Source organism: Dromaius novaehollandiae, chromosome 9, assembly GCF_036370855.1.
Source record: "Dromaius novaehollandiae isolate bDroNov1 chromosome 9, bDroNov1.hap1, whole genome shotgun sequence".
In the NCBI taxonomy this organism is placed as follows: domain Eukaryota; kingdom Metazoa; phylum Chordata; class Aves; order Casuariiformes; family Dromaiidae; genus Dromaius; species Dromaius novaehollandiae.
This window is the reverse complement of record NC_088106.1, coordinates 7,627,710-7,642,492: the sequence shown is the minus strand read 5'-3', so window position 1 is coordinate 7,642,492 and position 14,783 is coordinate 7,627,710. Positions and strand designations below refer to the sequence as shown.

General features: G+C 39.9%; 1 protein-coding gene across 1 annotated transcript in view; it reads left to right on the top strand.

Annotated features, from left to right (window-relative positions):
• Positions 1–14,783, top strand: part of SPATA16 (spermatogenesis associated 16) — a 79,970-nt gene that overhangs the window by 2,436 nt on the left and 62,751 nt on the right. The window contains exon 2 of the mRNA XM_026105774.2: positions 12,506–12,651. Coding sequence (XP_025961559.2) covers positions 12,506–12,651 — 146 coding nt within the window. The remainder of the gene's footprint in view (positions 1–12,505; positions 12,652–14,783) is intronic.

Below are 14,783 nucleotides of genomic sequence, written 5' to 3'. Positions count from 1 at the left end.
GGACTTAGACGTAATCAGATTTTAGTTACCCTGTCGTGTTTCCATAATGCTGCTATAAAACTGACATAATCACAAAAAAGCACCAGTTATTTAAACATTTTTATCAGATTGACATACAGTATCTTTCTCTCTCTCTCTTTTTTTTAAAAACAATGTAAGATAACAAAAATTGGATTAGAATTGCTGGGAACAGACTATGATAAACTGTTTGCTTGTGTGCAGAATGAAATTTAACAGCAGCATCAGTCTCTCAATTTTTAGCAATGCTAAACCTGTTAAATAGTAGCACTCAGCAGCCAAAGGCTGCATTCGAAGAGGTAGCGTTAGAGCATTTTGAAAACAGCCTCTCCAAAAGCATAGCTGTCTTAAAAACCTTGGAAGATGCCCTACGGCCTCACAATTAACCCAGCTGCTAACATTTATTGTGCAGATGAGGGCTTGACTTTTTCCATGATAAATAATGCAAAAATTCACTCTTTGGTAACTATAAGGATTTTAAGGCCGGTGCCCGTTTCTTCAAGAGAGACAGTTTCCACTTGGCAGCAATATGGCAGGTGATTAAGAAATGAGCTGAAAACAGAAAACACTTTTCACTTAAGAGAAGAGGAGTACTTGTCCACTCCTAAGAGGAAATGAAAAGACTAGCTAATAGACATCCTGGTGAAAGAACGAGTAGAGATTAAATAATTTCTTCCTGGGATTGGGGGCAGGGTGCTTGGGAAACCACAGACCTGTAGGGCTGGGGATTCCTAAGCAGTTCTGAATCCAGCTCTGTACAGAAGCAAAACAAGTACACTCAGAATATCCCTGAAAGATGCTTATGTACTCTGTTTCCAGAAGTCTCCAGTGAGGGACTTCACATGTATTTTAGCTTTTAAGAAAGCTGACGGAAAGTTTTCCCAAACCTTCCATGCTGCAAAAGCGCCTGTAACTTCTTGCTGCATCCTTGTTTGACATGGAAAGCAATTAACCGCCCTCTCTCTCTTTGTATTTGCAGCCTCTTCGAATGTCTCTTTTCAGTCTTCTCTAAATTAAATATATGCAGTTCTTTTAATCTTTCCTCCCAGGTCATATTTTCTAGATCTCTGTGTCATTTTTGTTGCTTCTCTCTGCATCGTCTCCAATTTGTCTATTTGTTCACAGATAGACAAATTGGAGACGATGCAGAGAAAACCAAAAAACTTAAGATACGGAGACTGGAATTGCGATTGCTTCAACCATTGCTTTTTGAAGAAATACACAAAAAGTCCTCAGTATTTCATGTGGGTGAACAGAAGCTTGATATGTAACAAGCTCAAGGGTCAGGAAATTCAAAGTTATGGTTTCTGCGAGGTGAAAAATGTTTACAGACATTTTTCAGACATAAGGAAATTAAGATTTTATTCTGACATTAAAATGTGTTGAGGTGGAGACCCTGAACCAGAAAAGAATAAGCATAGCTTTAAATTTGAATAGGATCATTAAAATTAGTGCTATGTTACATATTGCAAATATCACAGGTTTCTCTGCTATTTTTTGTCAAAATGTCTTTCCTAAACCCATCTATATATTCATGTGGTATTACCGTTCTTTAGATCATGTTGTTTTTCAGATATGCAAATAACATGCAGTTCTGACAGTCTAGCTCTGAAATTATTGGATTTGAAAAAAAGGAAAATTATTTGTCAGAAAGGAAAATTGAAACACTTGTTTAATTTAGAGACCTTTATATGTTGGACAGCATGCTGCTGATTACCGCAGACATCAGGAAGGTGCTGTTATCAAGAGAAGAAGTGGTGGTTTCTCACTCTTTCTGCACTATTTAGCTACCATTAAAATAATCAGGAGGGACTTAGTGCTAGTCAGCTGCATTATAGGTAGCCTGAGATAGAAAAAAATAATGCTTCCTTGGAGGACTTTCGCTATCAGAGCTTACGCTATTAAGTACTTTGTGGTGCTAGCAAAGAAAATAGCTGAAGAAATTGGGGCAATAGTCCATTGCCTTCTACCTTGTAGCACAGTAATACAGTATAATATATATGCACTCTATTGAGAGAGAAACACTAATTTTCCCTAAATTTTTGGCATCCATCTGGTGGAACATAGCAAAATAGGGCTAGAGCATCTGGACTGGGATATGAAGGGTATAAGAAATGACTCTTTAGCTTAAAACCTCAGTGGAAACCATACACACATATCTATAAAATCTCGAGCCAATTATTAACAGCTCAGCTACAAAATGACATTAAAACTTTATGAGGATCAAAAGTTCTGGTCTCAGACTAATCTAATATCAGAGAGTGTAAAATACTTCAGAAACATCAGCCTGTTTAAAAACTGCACAGTTTTAAATTTCAGGCTCTGTTGTCCTGAAAATAATCTTCCCTGGTGATTAAAAAACAAACGAGGAAGGTTCATGACTGCTGTGCACAGAAAGAACTGCACAGTATCTCAGCATACAGTGTTCAGTGTAGGATATCTCAGCGGTACGAAATGCATCCCACGTGCGAGGTGAAGGCCTCGGATAGAGTGTGATTAATTCACAGGAGGGCCGTTGTGGTCCTTTCCACAAGCTGGAATATTTCCATTTTCCACAGATGGCTATTACGGGCACCATTCCTACGCCAGCGCGATAAACGCTAGTGCCATCTTTTTAGTGTACCTTCAGTTTTTAGATTAACCTTTCCTGGGGCTCATTGCCTTGTGATTCACTGCTTGGAAAGAAGGCTTTGACAAGACCATGCTCCCTCTTCCAGGCAACAATATCCATGAAAAGCAAACATTTTGAAAGAGGCCATGGCATCAGTGTACTGTGGACATAACAACACACCAACATAGCTAGACAGCATGGTTCAACCAAGCCTTCAATCAATGTCTTAGTATTTCTATTCAGCACAAGACGAGAAGCAAAAATGCGTATTTCCTATATCAATGCCTACATGAAAAGAGAGGCCCATCTTTAGTGCTCCGTTCACTGGTGGTGTGCATTGATAAGGCACAGGTGGCTTTCTTTGAGTCCTAGGAGACATAAAGCTCCCAGGATGTGATGGCCAAGCAGTGTGTCTGGGATGTTTGGTTATGGTCCCCGTTGCGGCCATTCAACCCGTGCCAGCTGCCGCAGAAAGATGGGGGTACAGCCAGTTCCTGCCCCCCTCCGCAGGATTGTCTCTCCTTTCAGATGGGTCTTGAGATCCAAGAATCACCATCAACATATAAATCCCTTGTTTTAAGGAGCACAGAGACTGGAGTATTGGTCATCCACACACCGGGATGGAAAGGAAAGAGAAGGCACCTCCATATCGTTTTCCCTACCGCTCTCACAGAGAAGGGCTGTACAAGGACTAGACACAGTTTAACACCAGGAAACCTGCACCCTCAAGGGCTAGCATGTGAAAGGCTAAATATTTTTAGCACTGGCTTTCTGGAGCTAAAAATCAGATCCATAAGTTATCAGGTGATAAGGATAGCCTGATCATCATCACAGGTCCTCTAGAAACCTCTTCCTGGGAGTATGCTAGATCTCAGAGAGAGAGCAACAAAGAAGAGAGTCACTGATCCCCAAAGCCTGAGCCTGAGATGCTGAGTTTATTCTTCAGAAATATTCTTTAGACCTCTAATAACAAAGTAGTTTCCTCAATATGACTGATGCATTTAACTCGCTTAAAAAAAGAAAAGAAGGAAAAGCCTGATAATCAGCAGTTTTTCTCTCCCTATAGTACCATCACTATATTTTTAGGCTGCAAAGCCAAGAAATTGATTTTTTTCTACTAATACTTATTGTCTTTTATGGCTGCAGAAGATTTTAGATCAGGAACATGAAGCTTACAGATGGCTCAAACCTGGCTTGTGGGATAGAGTGGGAATCTGTTATAATGATCCATTTGGGCATACTCCCATCTTTTGATCACTGAATTTGAATCTATTAATCTTCTAGGCATTTCCAGCATGCGCATCACTATGAAATAAAGCTGAAGTCCTACACAGCTATTTGTCCAGATGGAGTCATACCCCATTCTTCTTGCCCAAACTACTGTTACTTATCTGGCTCACAAAGTGCTTTTTCTCAAAGGAATACTACGTGTTGACCCATAAAACAACATGTTTCCTCAATCATGTGTGTATACAAGAGCAAAATCACTATTGCGAGAAGAACAGACCATATTTTCCAATCATTTCAGTGCCAACACACATCAGTCAATTTCTAATTAACTCTAATTGGCTTCCTCACTTGCTATTAAATTATTTACCTGGAGGTGATGGGTGCTCAAAAGCACAAAATATTTTCTTCGTACTTTGTAAATGTTAAGCAATAACATAGCTGATTTAAAAAAAAAAAAAAACCCACCACTTGTCACTTACAGTCAAAAGCCTCATTGATCAAAACGTGTGCAAACGACATGCATTACAACCACTGAAAAACTCAGGCTGGGCCCATACAGCCAATTCCTCAGTATGTAAAACAGGAGAGGGGAGGGAAAAAAAAAAGAAAGAAAATAAAGAGAGGTTGGGGTAGCCAGGGAGGAGGCACTAGCTCTGTCTTCAGAGCCGTGGGCTCAGCCCTTTGCTCACCCACCCACGACACATGTGGCTCAGGGCACATCACTTGTGGCTGCATGCATAAAGGTCTTTGCTAAGCTTTGGGCAGCTAAATATAAATAAATAATTCAATATAAGCAAGCTACGTAGGCCCCACAGCTCCCCACGTGTGTCACAGCGTTGTGGTACCAGATGGCAGATAAACACAAAAGCGTGATACTACCCCGTGTTTCTTGATGCAAAGCGATGCCTTAGAGCCCTGCTTGAAGTGGTGGTTCTGTTATATTATTCGGTGTCCTAAGTTTCTGGAGGCGGTTTTCCTGAGCTTCCCGGCTGCCATCTGCTCCTGGAAAGGATGTTACGGGAAGGCAGAGGGCACAGCAATTTGTGTTTAATTTGTGGCTCTGGGCTCTTCCCGGCCAGAGTCAATGCAGGGTGAAAACGCAATGACTGTCAGCTTAATTTGCAAGGAGAAAATCAGGCAAGTTAGGAGACGGTCCAAACACCGAAAGCAAGTACGGCACGTGATGGTCACAGAAGGTGTGCCGCTAATGTATTTTCTGTGGGAGGTGTCTTTAAGTCATATTGCTGCATGCCTACGTGGACACCACGGAGAGGAGAGACAAGGATGAGGGCCGAAGGGGGCACCGAACTGGAAAGTGTTCACGGACTGATTTGAGAGCAACTTTATCCATGAGGACAGTTTAGAGAAAAAGTATTATTAAAGTACTTTATTTCCATTTAGAGATTCACACAGGCATACACAGACAGTAGGTGGTGACAGCTGCTACCAGAACCATTTGTTATCTTACTCCTGCTCAGCTTTTGACAGTGTAAAATGAATATAAATGCTGGAAAGCTTTACAGAGGTGAACCAAACAATGAAAGGTGTGGGGGAATGAGTTCTGGTTAGGTTACTTTAGGGAAGAGCTTTATTTCTCTTTATTCCTAAGGCATACATGCGTGTCGTGTTTCTGATGCTGACAATAATGTTTAGGAGATTCTTGGTGGAGTTCACCAAACCCACAGATTCCTGATGTGGGGAAAGAGCAGCCCTGCAGCTAACTTTAACATCACATCCAGGAATGGCATGAAAATAAGGCTTCGGCAAATTATTGCTTTTCCCTAATAATCCTGTCCATCAAAATGAAGTGAACCTTTCGCACAGTTTGCCGTAATAAAAGTGCTGGTCAGATATCTCTGTGTTTGGATTTAGCAGCAGCAAATCTCTTGGCATCAAAGGGATTAAATTAGTTGGCCTGAAATTATATTGCTTTTTCCAAGCAATCATGACAGCTCTCAAAATCTAGCAACAATATAGTCATATCACACCAGCTGACAGCTCCCTCCAAAACAGAATTCATTTTGGCCGGCTCTTCCTGCAGACGCTAACAACAGACCGACACTCCTGCTTCAATGTCCTGTAGGTACCTTGAACTACAAATGGATCAAGAAAAGGTACTGGCATCGGTTTTGATTTTTGTCCGATTGATTTGTTTGCCCATGGAATATTTACACCATCCTTGGTTTGGCTTCATTTTGGAGGGACTCAGAGTAGGGGACCAACAAGTTTTGTATTGCAAAGGCAATCTATAAAGGAGATTTCAGTATTTTTGTGCAGAGTATAAAGTTTCTTGGAAACTGTTGTAGTATATTGATTCCACAATATATGTTTCATTAGAGGGCTTCGGGGTTTTTGCTTCTCTGACTACTCCTCTCGCCCTGGCAATACTGATAAAGGGAACACTCCATAAAACAGCAAATGGTAATGAGAGGCGCAGATTTATAATGCAGCACACAGGTTAAGCTGAAGTCAAATGGATGACATTTCCCTGAATTCTTTGTTCCTGATTTAATGCTTCTGAAGCAAATTATCTACCAGACGAGAATGAGACCCCTAAGTTTGTTCCAGGGGGAGGTAAAGCCTTAATCTGAAGTTGGGCCAATAAACTGTAATGATTTAGGTCTGGTAGTGCTGCAGGGAATGTAGTTATCTTCCATGGGAGGGAAAGAATCACATCAGGCTTATTTTTATAAAGCAGAAACCACCTGGAAATGAGTACAAACTAAAATGCTGTATCCTCTGAATTTTGTGGGCACTTGAAATCAATTTTGCAGAGAGCTCTTGTCTCCAAAAAAAGCTGAAACAGTGACAGAAACCCAAAGCCTTTCAGCCTTTGGAAAGCTTAAAAGCCAGGTCTGAACTTCTTTAAAGTTCTGCCCCACCCAGACACTAAATCCCTTTCATGCACCTCTGGTTACTGAGGAGACACCTGCAAAAAGGCTGGCTAACACTAAAAAAAAATTAATGTAAGGCTAGACAGAGACAGGGCTCAATATAAACCCAATAGAAATGTGGAGAGAAGGGACTGAATCCCACTCCACATCGGCTGTCATGGTGAGGACAGGCTGAGGCACAAACCCCGTTGTGTTCATCTGGTATGCCTGTACTCCTAGATTCATGCTTTTCTGGCAAATACTGTTTTTCTGAATAGAAATAGGGATTATCTCTTCATATCTGAGGTATATTTGGCTCTCTGCCATTATCATGTGATAAACAATGTCCTCAGTGATGGACAATGTCCTGAACACATACTACTGTCTTCAGAATCCTGTGCTGACTTTGCATAAAGCAGCTAATATGCCCAAAATGTCGTATGTACCTGTTATTTGAAATACCCATGGTAGATTGCACACATTCCTGCACATTGCAGGAAGCCAAGTAAATTCAGCTCTTATCTAACATTTGCATACAGATTTGACTGAATTATATAATATTTGCAATATGCTTTTTAGAAAGTTATTTACACAAATCTTATTAACAATAAAGACAGGGCTCTTGCACAGAATTCCTGCTCTGCTGACTGACGTGACACACTGAGATACCAGTATGACTTTGAATAGAAGCTGGAAAGTTATGCTGTATGCAATCATATTGAGAGAAAAGCCTTTCTCTTTTTACTCTTCATAGCAATTTTTTCCACAGAGACAATACCATTATTAACTGGCTCTTTGCTATCCTGCTTTTCTGCCATGTTTTTGATAGTGCCTAATAGCTGTAAGAACCGGAATACACTGCAATACACAAAAGGCAGTTTCCTATCAGCCCAACGTGGATGAACCTCTAACAGCAGTGCTTGCTATCAGGTTTTGAAAGCTGTTTTTTGCAGTAGCCTTCCTTAGCAGGCATTTTCTGGGATGCGGTTAGTGGAGAACTTGCCAGTTGCCTGATGTGCAGTGCAATGCCGCTTCTAGACTGAGCTCTTGGACCGCTCTGCAATGAAAGCGCCTGGGTAGGGCTGTTGGCGAGTCAGAAGGAAAGATGCTAACTGAATATATCTTGCCTCTTCAGGTTTGTCCCTCTGCTTAGTCACTCTGAAATCACTTCAGGGAAAACCACAAAGTTATCTTTAAAACTGAGAGGCACAATTAAACATTCCTCTGCTAATCAAAAAAAAAAAAAAAAAAAAAAAAAAAGCAAAGCAATGAACTCCAGCAAGGCTACCAGGTTATTGCTGTGGTCAGACTGGCAGAGGAAAGTGTAACTGATCTTGAAAGTGCCCAAAAATTCGCTCATTGAAACATACCATTTGACCCCATCTACTTGCTTTTCCAAGCACTTTCCTAGCTAGATTTGCTACCAGATGTATTATCTGCATCCACGCACGTAGATAGGTAGACAGACATCTACTCATCCTACTCTTAAAGGCAAAATGTTAAAATCAGGAATATGTCTACCAAATCTGTAGCAGTGATTAGTAACCTGTTACCATCACTGCTTTCTTACAGCCGAATCTTGCATTTTGCTGTCAGTCAAAACAGTTCTGGCAGACAAGCCAAACACCCCAACATATAGAGCATCAAGCTCTAATTTTATTCTTCCAAATACCAGGTGCTAACTAGGAAGCTAGCTTATGTATTAGCATTCCCACTGGTCTTTTATCAAAGCCAAGGTGGGTTTGTGGGGGGTCTTTTCCGCTCTTACTAGCTAATGCCTGGGAGGTCTTTATTCATAAAACTTCCTTACTTGCTACTGCCAAAATTAAAGCCTTAATATCACCAACAAGATCTATGCTAAGTTCAGAGCATCACAGACTTCCCTCCGTGACCTTTGACAAACCACTTTATCACTAGCATTTATATGACTATGGTTTCATTAATATATTAATAGGCTCATACACATTGTAAGAGATACCTCCTTTATCAGTAAAAGTACAATATAATTAATGCCTACACATCTCGGTTCCCTTCTTGCAAAATTGGAGGTAACACTTTGATTACACTTCATCTATATGCATAATAACTCTTGAGTGTGATAATTCAGGAGTCTTCTGTATTTTGCATACTACATGGATACAAAAGCTACAGTTGTAACAAGGGTCTCTACCAAAAAATAATATATTGTGGTATTTTTAACATTAAATATTATTGCCAAAAAAAATTCCCATCCACCCACAGGTAAGTACTCTTAGGTAGACTAAGGCTGAAAGCAAAAATACTGTTATATTTGCTAGCGATGGTAAAGAACATAAAACGATAAATTTCAGCTTTTTAACCCCAGATTGGCTGTAAAGCTTCAACTGTTCTAAATTGTTTTCTTCAGCTTCATAGTATCCATAAACTTTTAGACATCAGCAATATTTCTGTGGACCCAAAAGTGCTCTGAAGTCTTAGGTAAGATGTACCCCCAAATTTCCCAGTTTGATATTGAAATCAAGTTTTGTAACAGTTCTGTGAAAAGAAACCCTCAACGGTACAAGATATAACTACCTCTCTCCAAGATCACATCTCTGTCTCAGTGTCCTTGTGATAAGACCTTAAGGCAGTCCGAGCAGTGCAATGGAGCTGCTTCCACCTTGCACTTAAAGCAAGCACTCCAAAAAACACCAAGAGCCCGTTTGATCTTCAAAGGTACCATTATTGGACTGCAGACTACAGCAAGATAAAGAAAACTCAGTTCTGCTGGGCGAGACGTGAAAATTGCAAACAAATCTCCTCCCTGCTCATTATGTCTGTGCGTGGCACTCCCTTTCTTCCCTCTCGCTCGGTCTAGCAGGGTTTCCCCAGCTGCAACAATCTTTACCCACACACTTCCCTCTGGATCCCTAGGAATTTTTCCTTTTTCTCTTCCCCTTTGAAACTCAGATGCGAGTCTTTCTGCAGCTCTTTTGTTCATCTGTGCTGCACAGTCCCAGCCTACTGCCTCCCTCCCGCCCAAATCCTCCCTGGGGAGCTCCCCAAGGGAGCCTTCTCAGCAGCTTCCAGGTGCTGTCTCTGCCTCACCCCCCAAAAAGTCTCCATCTGACTCAATGTCCAGCAGCAGGCAGGACAACACCAGGGAACAGCCTGTCTCCTGCCACGTAGCCAAGTCCTTTTGTCAGAAAGGACAGCAAAACACAATAAAGGGTGAAGAAACATAAAATGCATCTCCATCAGAGGTTGGAGAATAACAGCAGGCTTGCTGGACTGCACCGGGATGGTTTGCCCAATGCAAACCTTTTGCAGTGGTTATATTGCTACCAAAAAGAGTTCCTCATAATGATGATATTACCAATAAGTACATTTAATTTATTGTGCATCTCATTAATATGATTTATACTTGGACGATTTTGTATATGCATAACAGTTCTGCTAAGTATAGAAGGAGCCAGTCCTGTAAGATTAAGTTCAAGCTTGCTTTTGGTGCATGTTGTTTGTATGGAACTAGTGTGAAGGGGACCAAATCAAACCCACTGATCCACTGGAGACCGGCTGCACAAAATTAGTAAGAGATCGTTCATGACCTAAAAAATATACAACTTAGATGTCAAAAAGACTAGAAAAAACCCTAAAACATTAAGCTGACGTTGTGAGATTAAAGAGTGAATTATTACTTGTCACTTTGAGACTGTTACTCCAAGATCACATGGAGAAGTTCTGATAGAACCAGGTCTTCACTGTATTTAAATATATTTGTTGAATCCTTATCTCTTTAGATATGGTTTTGAGACTTGTCCTTTGTCAAAGATAACTGAGAGGTTGTGCAGTTCTCAACATAACTCTTCACATCAGCCCTAAGATCTGTGGAAACTGTGAATGGTGACATTTTATTGAAGGGATCCCTAAACAATTCTTTTCTTCTCACAATCATTCAAGAACTTGGAAGTCTGGGGAGTAGCCTCTAACCTCCAGTTCCCATAAATTTAACAGAGGTCACAGCATGGCCAATTCAGCTGGAAAGTATTATTACAGAAAAACTTAATGATACTTTTATGTTCACTGATGTGAACATAATTCTCTGGGTCTTTTAGCTGCACATAGCATGTCTTACCCATAGAGACACTTCAGCAGATATATATGGTACCATGAGCACAGTTAAAAGTGATGAATCCTCTGATTTATAACTTCTACTGATAACAAGATGATGGAAAATTTTAAATGTATGGATGTTATTACATACACTGTGCAACTCCTCTTAGAGACGGGATGTGAAAGGGAAGCAATTTATCACACCTGGACTAGGGGGACACCACTGAATGACCCTTGTTGCCTGCAAAGAATTGAGCTGATCTCTAACCAACATGCAAAATGTTAAAGATGGGCTAGCTTTGTAGGTGTTAAGTGTGGATGTGGGTCTATAATCCCTCCCTGCTCTTTAGGGAGAAAGAACTGTATACAGAAGAGCTGTTTTCTTGACAGATTTAATCTTTCAAAGAAATCTCAAAATGCTGATGTGACACTGCACCTCCTAAAGATCAAACACTGCATCATAACCAAGTCGTAACAGGGAACTGGTGTTAGTAGTGAAGAACTAGACAAGCAAGGTGAATCCTCCTCCTTCCATTTTAAAGCCTGGCAAAACCCAACTGCAGTGAGACTTCCTTGGTTATACCCTGTTTAAAGCAGAGGCTGGGTTCATCCCTAAGGGATTGCTGTTGTGAGCCAGTGCTGTGAGGGTCCTCAGCACCGATCTCGGCAAGATCTCAGAGTTTAAGCATACAGCTAGATAAATATTAATCAGAAATCTACATTTAAAGTTGATTTGCAATGAATGTAGTTATCTTAAAGACTCTTGAACTTAATCAATACATGGTTTACAGTAGAGTTTTCTTACAAAATAAGAGCTAATTATTATTAGTCAGCATTACAAAATCAGGTCACCTGTCACTGCATAAGGACTTGAGGACTAACCTGCTGGGTCAGACCCAAGGCAATCCTGGCAGCTACTCTAGCTCTAACAGTGCTGAGGGCTCTCTGAAAACCTAAGGAGCTGGGTATTATCTAATTCTAGTGATGCATGCTATAAACTAGCCAGCAAATTTCCGATTAAATAGTTTTCTGTGATGAAAAGCAGGTGCTTTGTCTGTCCAACAGGAACAAATATTTTTTTTAAATGCAGAAAATATGATAGCTATTAAACTCTATATGGTTTGAGAAGATGGGAAAGATGGCTCATTCCATTCTGGTTACTTTCTACTGTAGTCTTCTGAAGGACAAGCCCTTGCAGTAAATGAGGGTGAGCGTTTCTCTTGGATTGCCTCATGCGGTATCTCTCTCTCTCTCCGCTTTCCTAACTGCAGGACAAAGGCAGTATCCTAAGGCAGAGGTCACCTACTGGCTGTGCTGAAATATATAAATAGCCATCTAAGACTACTCTTCCTTGGACCTTGATCTCAAGATACCCACTGATCCTGGGAGCTTGGAACTGAGCCTTTATTTTTGGAAATGGGGAAAAGATATGATTTCTTTCCTAGCAGTGTTTTTTAAGTTCTTAGCTTACTATCTGCTCTCTTGAATATCCCTTACAGAAAATACTGCACAATGGAAGAAGACATTGCATTTTATATTATATTCACATGTATTTGTATTGATCGTTGTTGTAGTGGTAACTGTAGCTAAAGTCTGGGTATATTTTACTTAGAAGTCTGTTTTCTTCTTTCAGTTATAAAAAGCATTTCTAACAAGAAGTATATTATAACATTAGTAAATAATTTTTCTGTTTCTTGTAAAGCTTTGCAGTAAAGGTGCTGCTATGGGCAAACCCTTTGATTCATCTCCGCATGATATTTCCAGTATTGCCAGTTTTATTGAGACAAAGCTTGCAACCTGCTACTTAAAAATGAGGAAGCCTGAGCTTGCTCTGAATCATTCACACAGGTAAAGATAAATATTGATTAGATACTCTGCTAAGACTGGAATCAAAAATTAAACAAAGACTATGAATACATTTTGTGCAGGAAGAATCTGTCTAATAATGAGAAAAGAGGAATCAATAACCCACCACTTGCACACAGCACTGATGTTTAGGACAAATTCTCAAAATTTGAGACATTAAGCCACAATAGCCATATATACATTTCCTGCTTTGATAATGCAGTAGGTGAGGATATGTGGGTGAGTCATGTAGCTACACTCCAGGGCATCTTTAAGATTAAAGCTAGATGAATATAAACATAGCTGGTCTCGTGTGACATTAATGACATTTTGTGCTCTTGATCTTTAGCTCTTGTTCAATGCTGGATTTGGTCATGGATGACTTCAAATTATTTTCAATTAGATAATTCCTTCATGGGCTCAGTTGTGACCCATGTCACAAAGACCACTAATGCACAAAGGAGTCATCAGCAGAACTCAAAAATGAATGGGAATTTCACCTCCACCATACGCAAATGAGTTAGGATCTTGCTGGGCTTCTGCTGCCTTTAGTTAACATTTGGGCATAATGATATTTTGTGTTAAGCGCATACCTTGCTGCAGATGACACACCAGTACTGAGGTCTCTGTTTTCCCCTCTGTATGAATATGGAAACTGCAATTACTGCAGGCTGAAGGTTTTTCCATAAAATCATGTCAAATGAATGTAACCAGAGAAGAGTGGTCACACCAAAAGCATAAGCATATCTTATGCCTAACATGCAGGAGATGGTGGTGAAGAGCAACACATCACTATAGAAATGTGATGCCATCATGGCAGGAGCTTTATTTGGTTATGGGCAAACTAAGTCACAGAAAAGTCTGAGAGTCCAGACTTCGTGAAAAGATTGTTGCCTCTTGTCCCTACTGACCCCCCACCCCTCTCTCAAGAGCTTTTTCTCCATAAAGCTATTCTTCCATGGGCCTAGGCACATTGGGGGTGCCCATCCTTCAGACTAGTTCCAGGTACCGTTCTGGTTTTATGGCCCAAATGTCCTTTAGTTTGGAGCACGTTAGGTGTGCTCCTGGGGCACCTCTAACAGGTAGGTAAATTGTATTCCTTCCAGGTGGAGCACTCATGTAATGCATGGGATGCAAAGCATCCAAAGCATCCGATGTGGGATAGATTGAGACACTCGCATAAAAAAAATGCCGTCCCACTCCAAACTGAAAACAACCAAATTTCTTCATGGCTTCTGAAAGACCAGCTTAGGAAAATAATATCTGAAGTCTGACTGGACTCCAGGTTTTGGAAAAATGGTAATGATCTTTCTCTTATGCCAACTGTTATTTCCAAGAATGCTAAAATAAAAAGGAAGCTATTTGGACAGTATAAATACAATTAGAATGAGAAAGATTTCTCTTTATCTCCTTTAAATTATATTGATTTCAAAATAGGAGTATGTAGTTAGCTCAGTGCTCTGGAAACTAAAGCCTATGCAGAACCTCTTTGGTTTCAATTGTCTTGAAACAGAAACCATGACCTACAGAGAAAGCAAATGCAGTCAAATTAGGATCACTGGAAAACTGAAAAAGGAAAAAAATTCTTCTCTTCTTTCTGTTATATAGTTATAACAATTTATTCTTTAACCCCTTTAGTCACATAGCACAAAGAAAAGCAGCAATAAATAATGCCTGTTTTCAATTGAATTCATCTAATAACATGCAGAATATGAATAAACCTACTGGCCATGATTGTTGCATTGTAAAGTGTGGAACATTATACATAATACACCACTAGAAAAATATTCTGAGATGCAATTAATATAAAGAGAACCTGAAATATAATCAGCAGCTATATTTTTCAAAATGGATAAATAAATTACTCTGATCTCTCCTACTAAAAATAACTTACTGCCATCAGTTAACCAGTGCACAAGGAATTTTTATTCCTATCGAGTTTTTATGCCATTACCACATTGTGATGGTTTGCTAGTAATCCTTTGGCATTAATCATGAATCAAAATTAAAATATTCATTTCTGCATTTATTTGCATTTACTAGACTATTCTTTCTTTGATTTCATGTAAATTTCATAGCTCCTGCATTCATTTTTGAAGCCTTATTAACCAAAAATCAGCTTTACTATCCTTTTA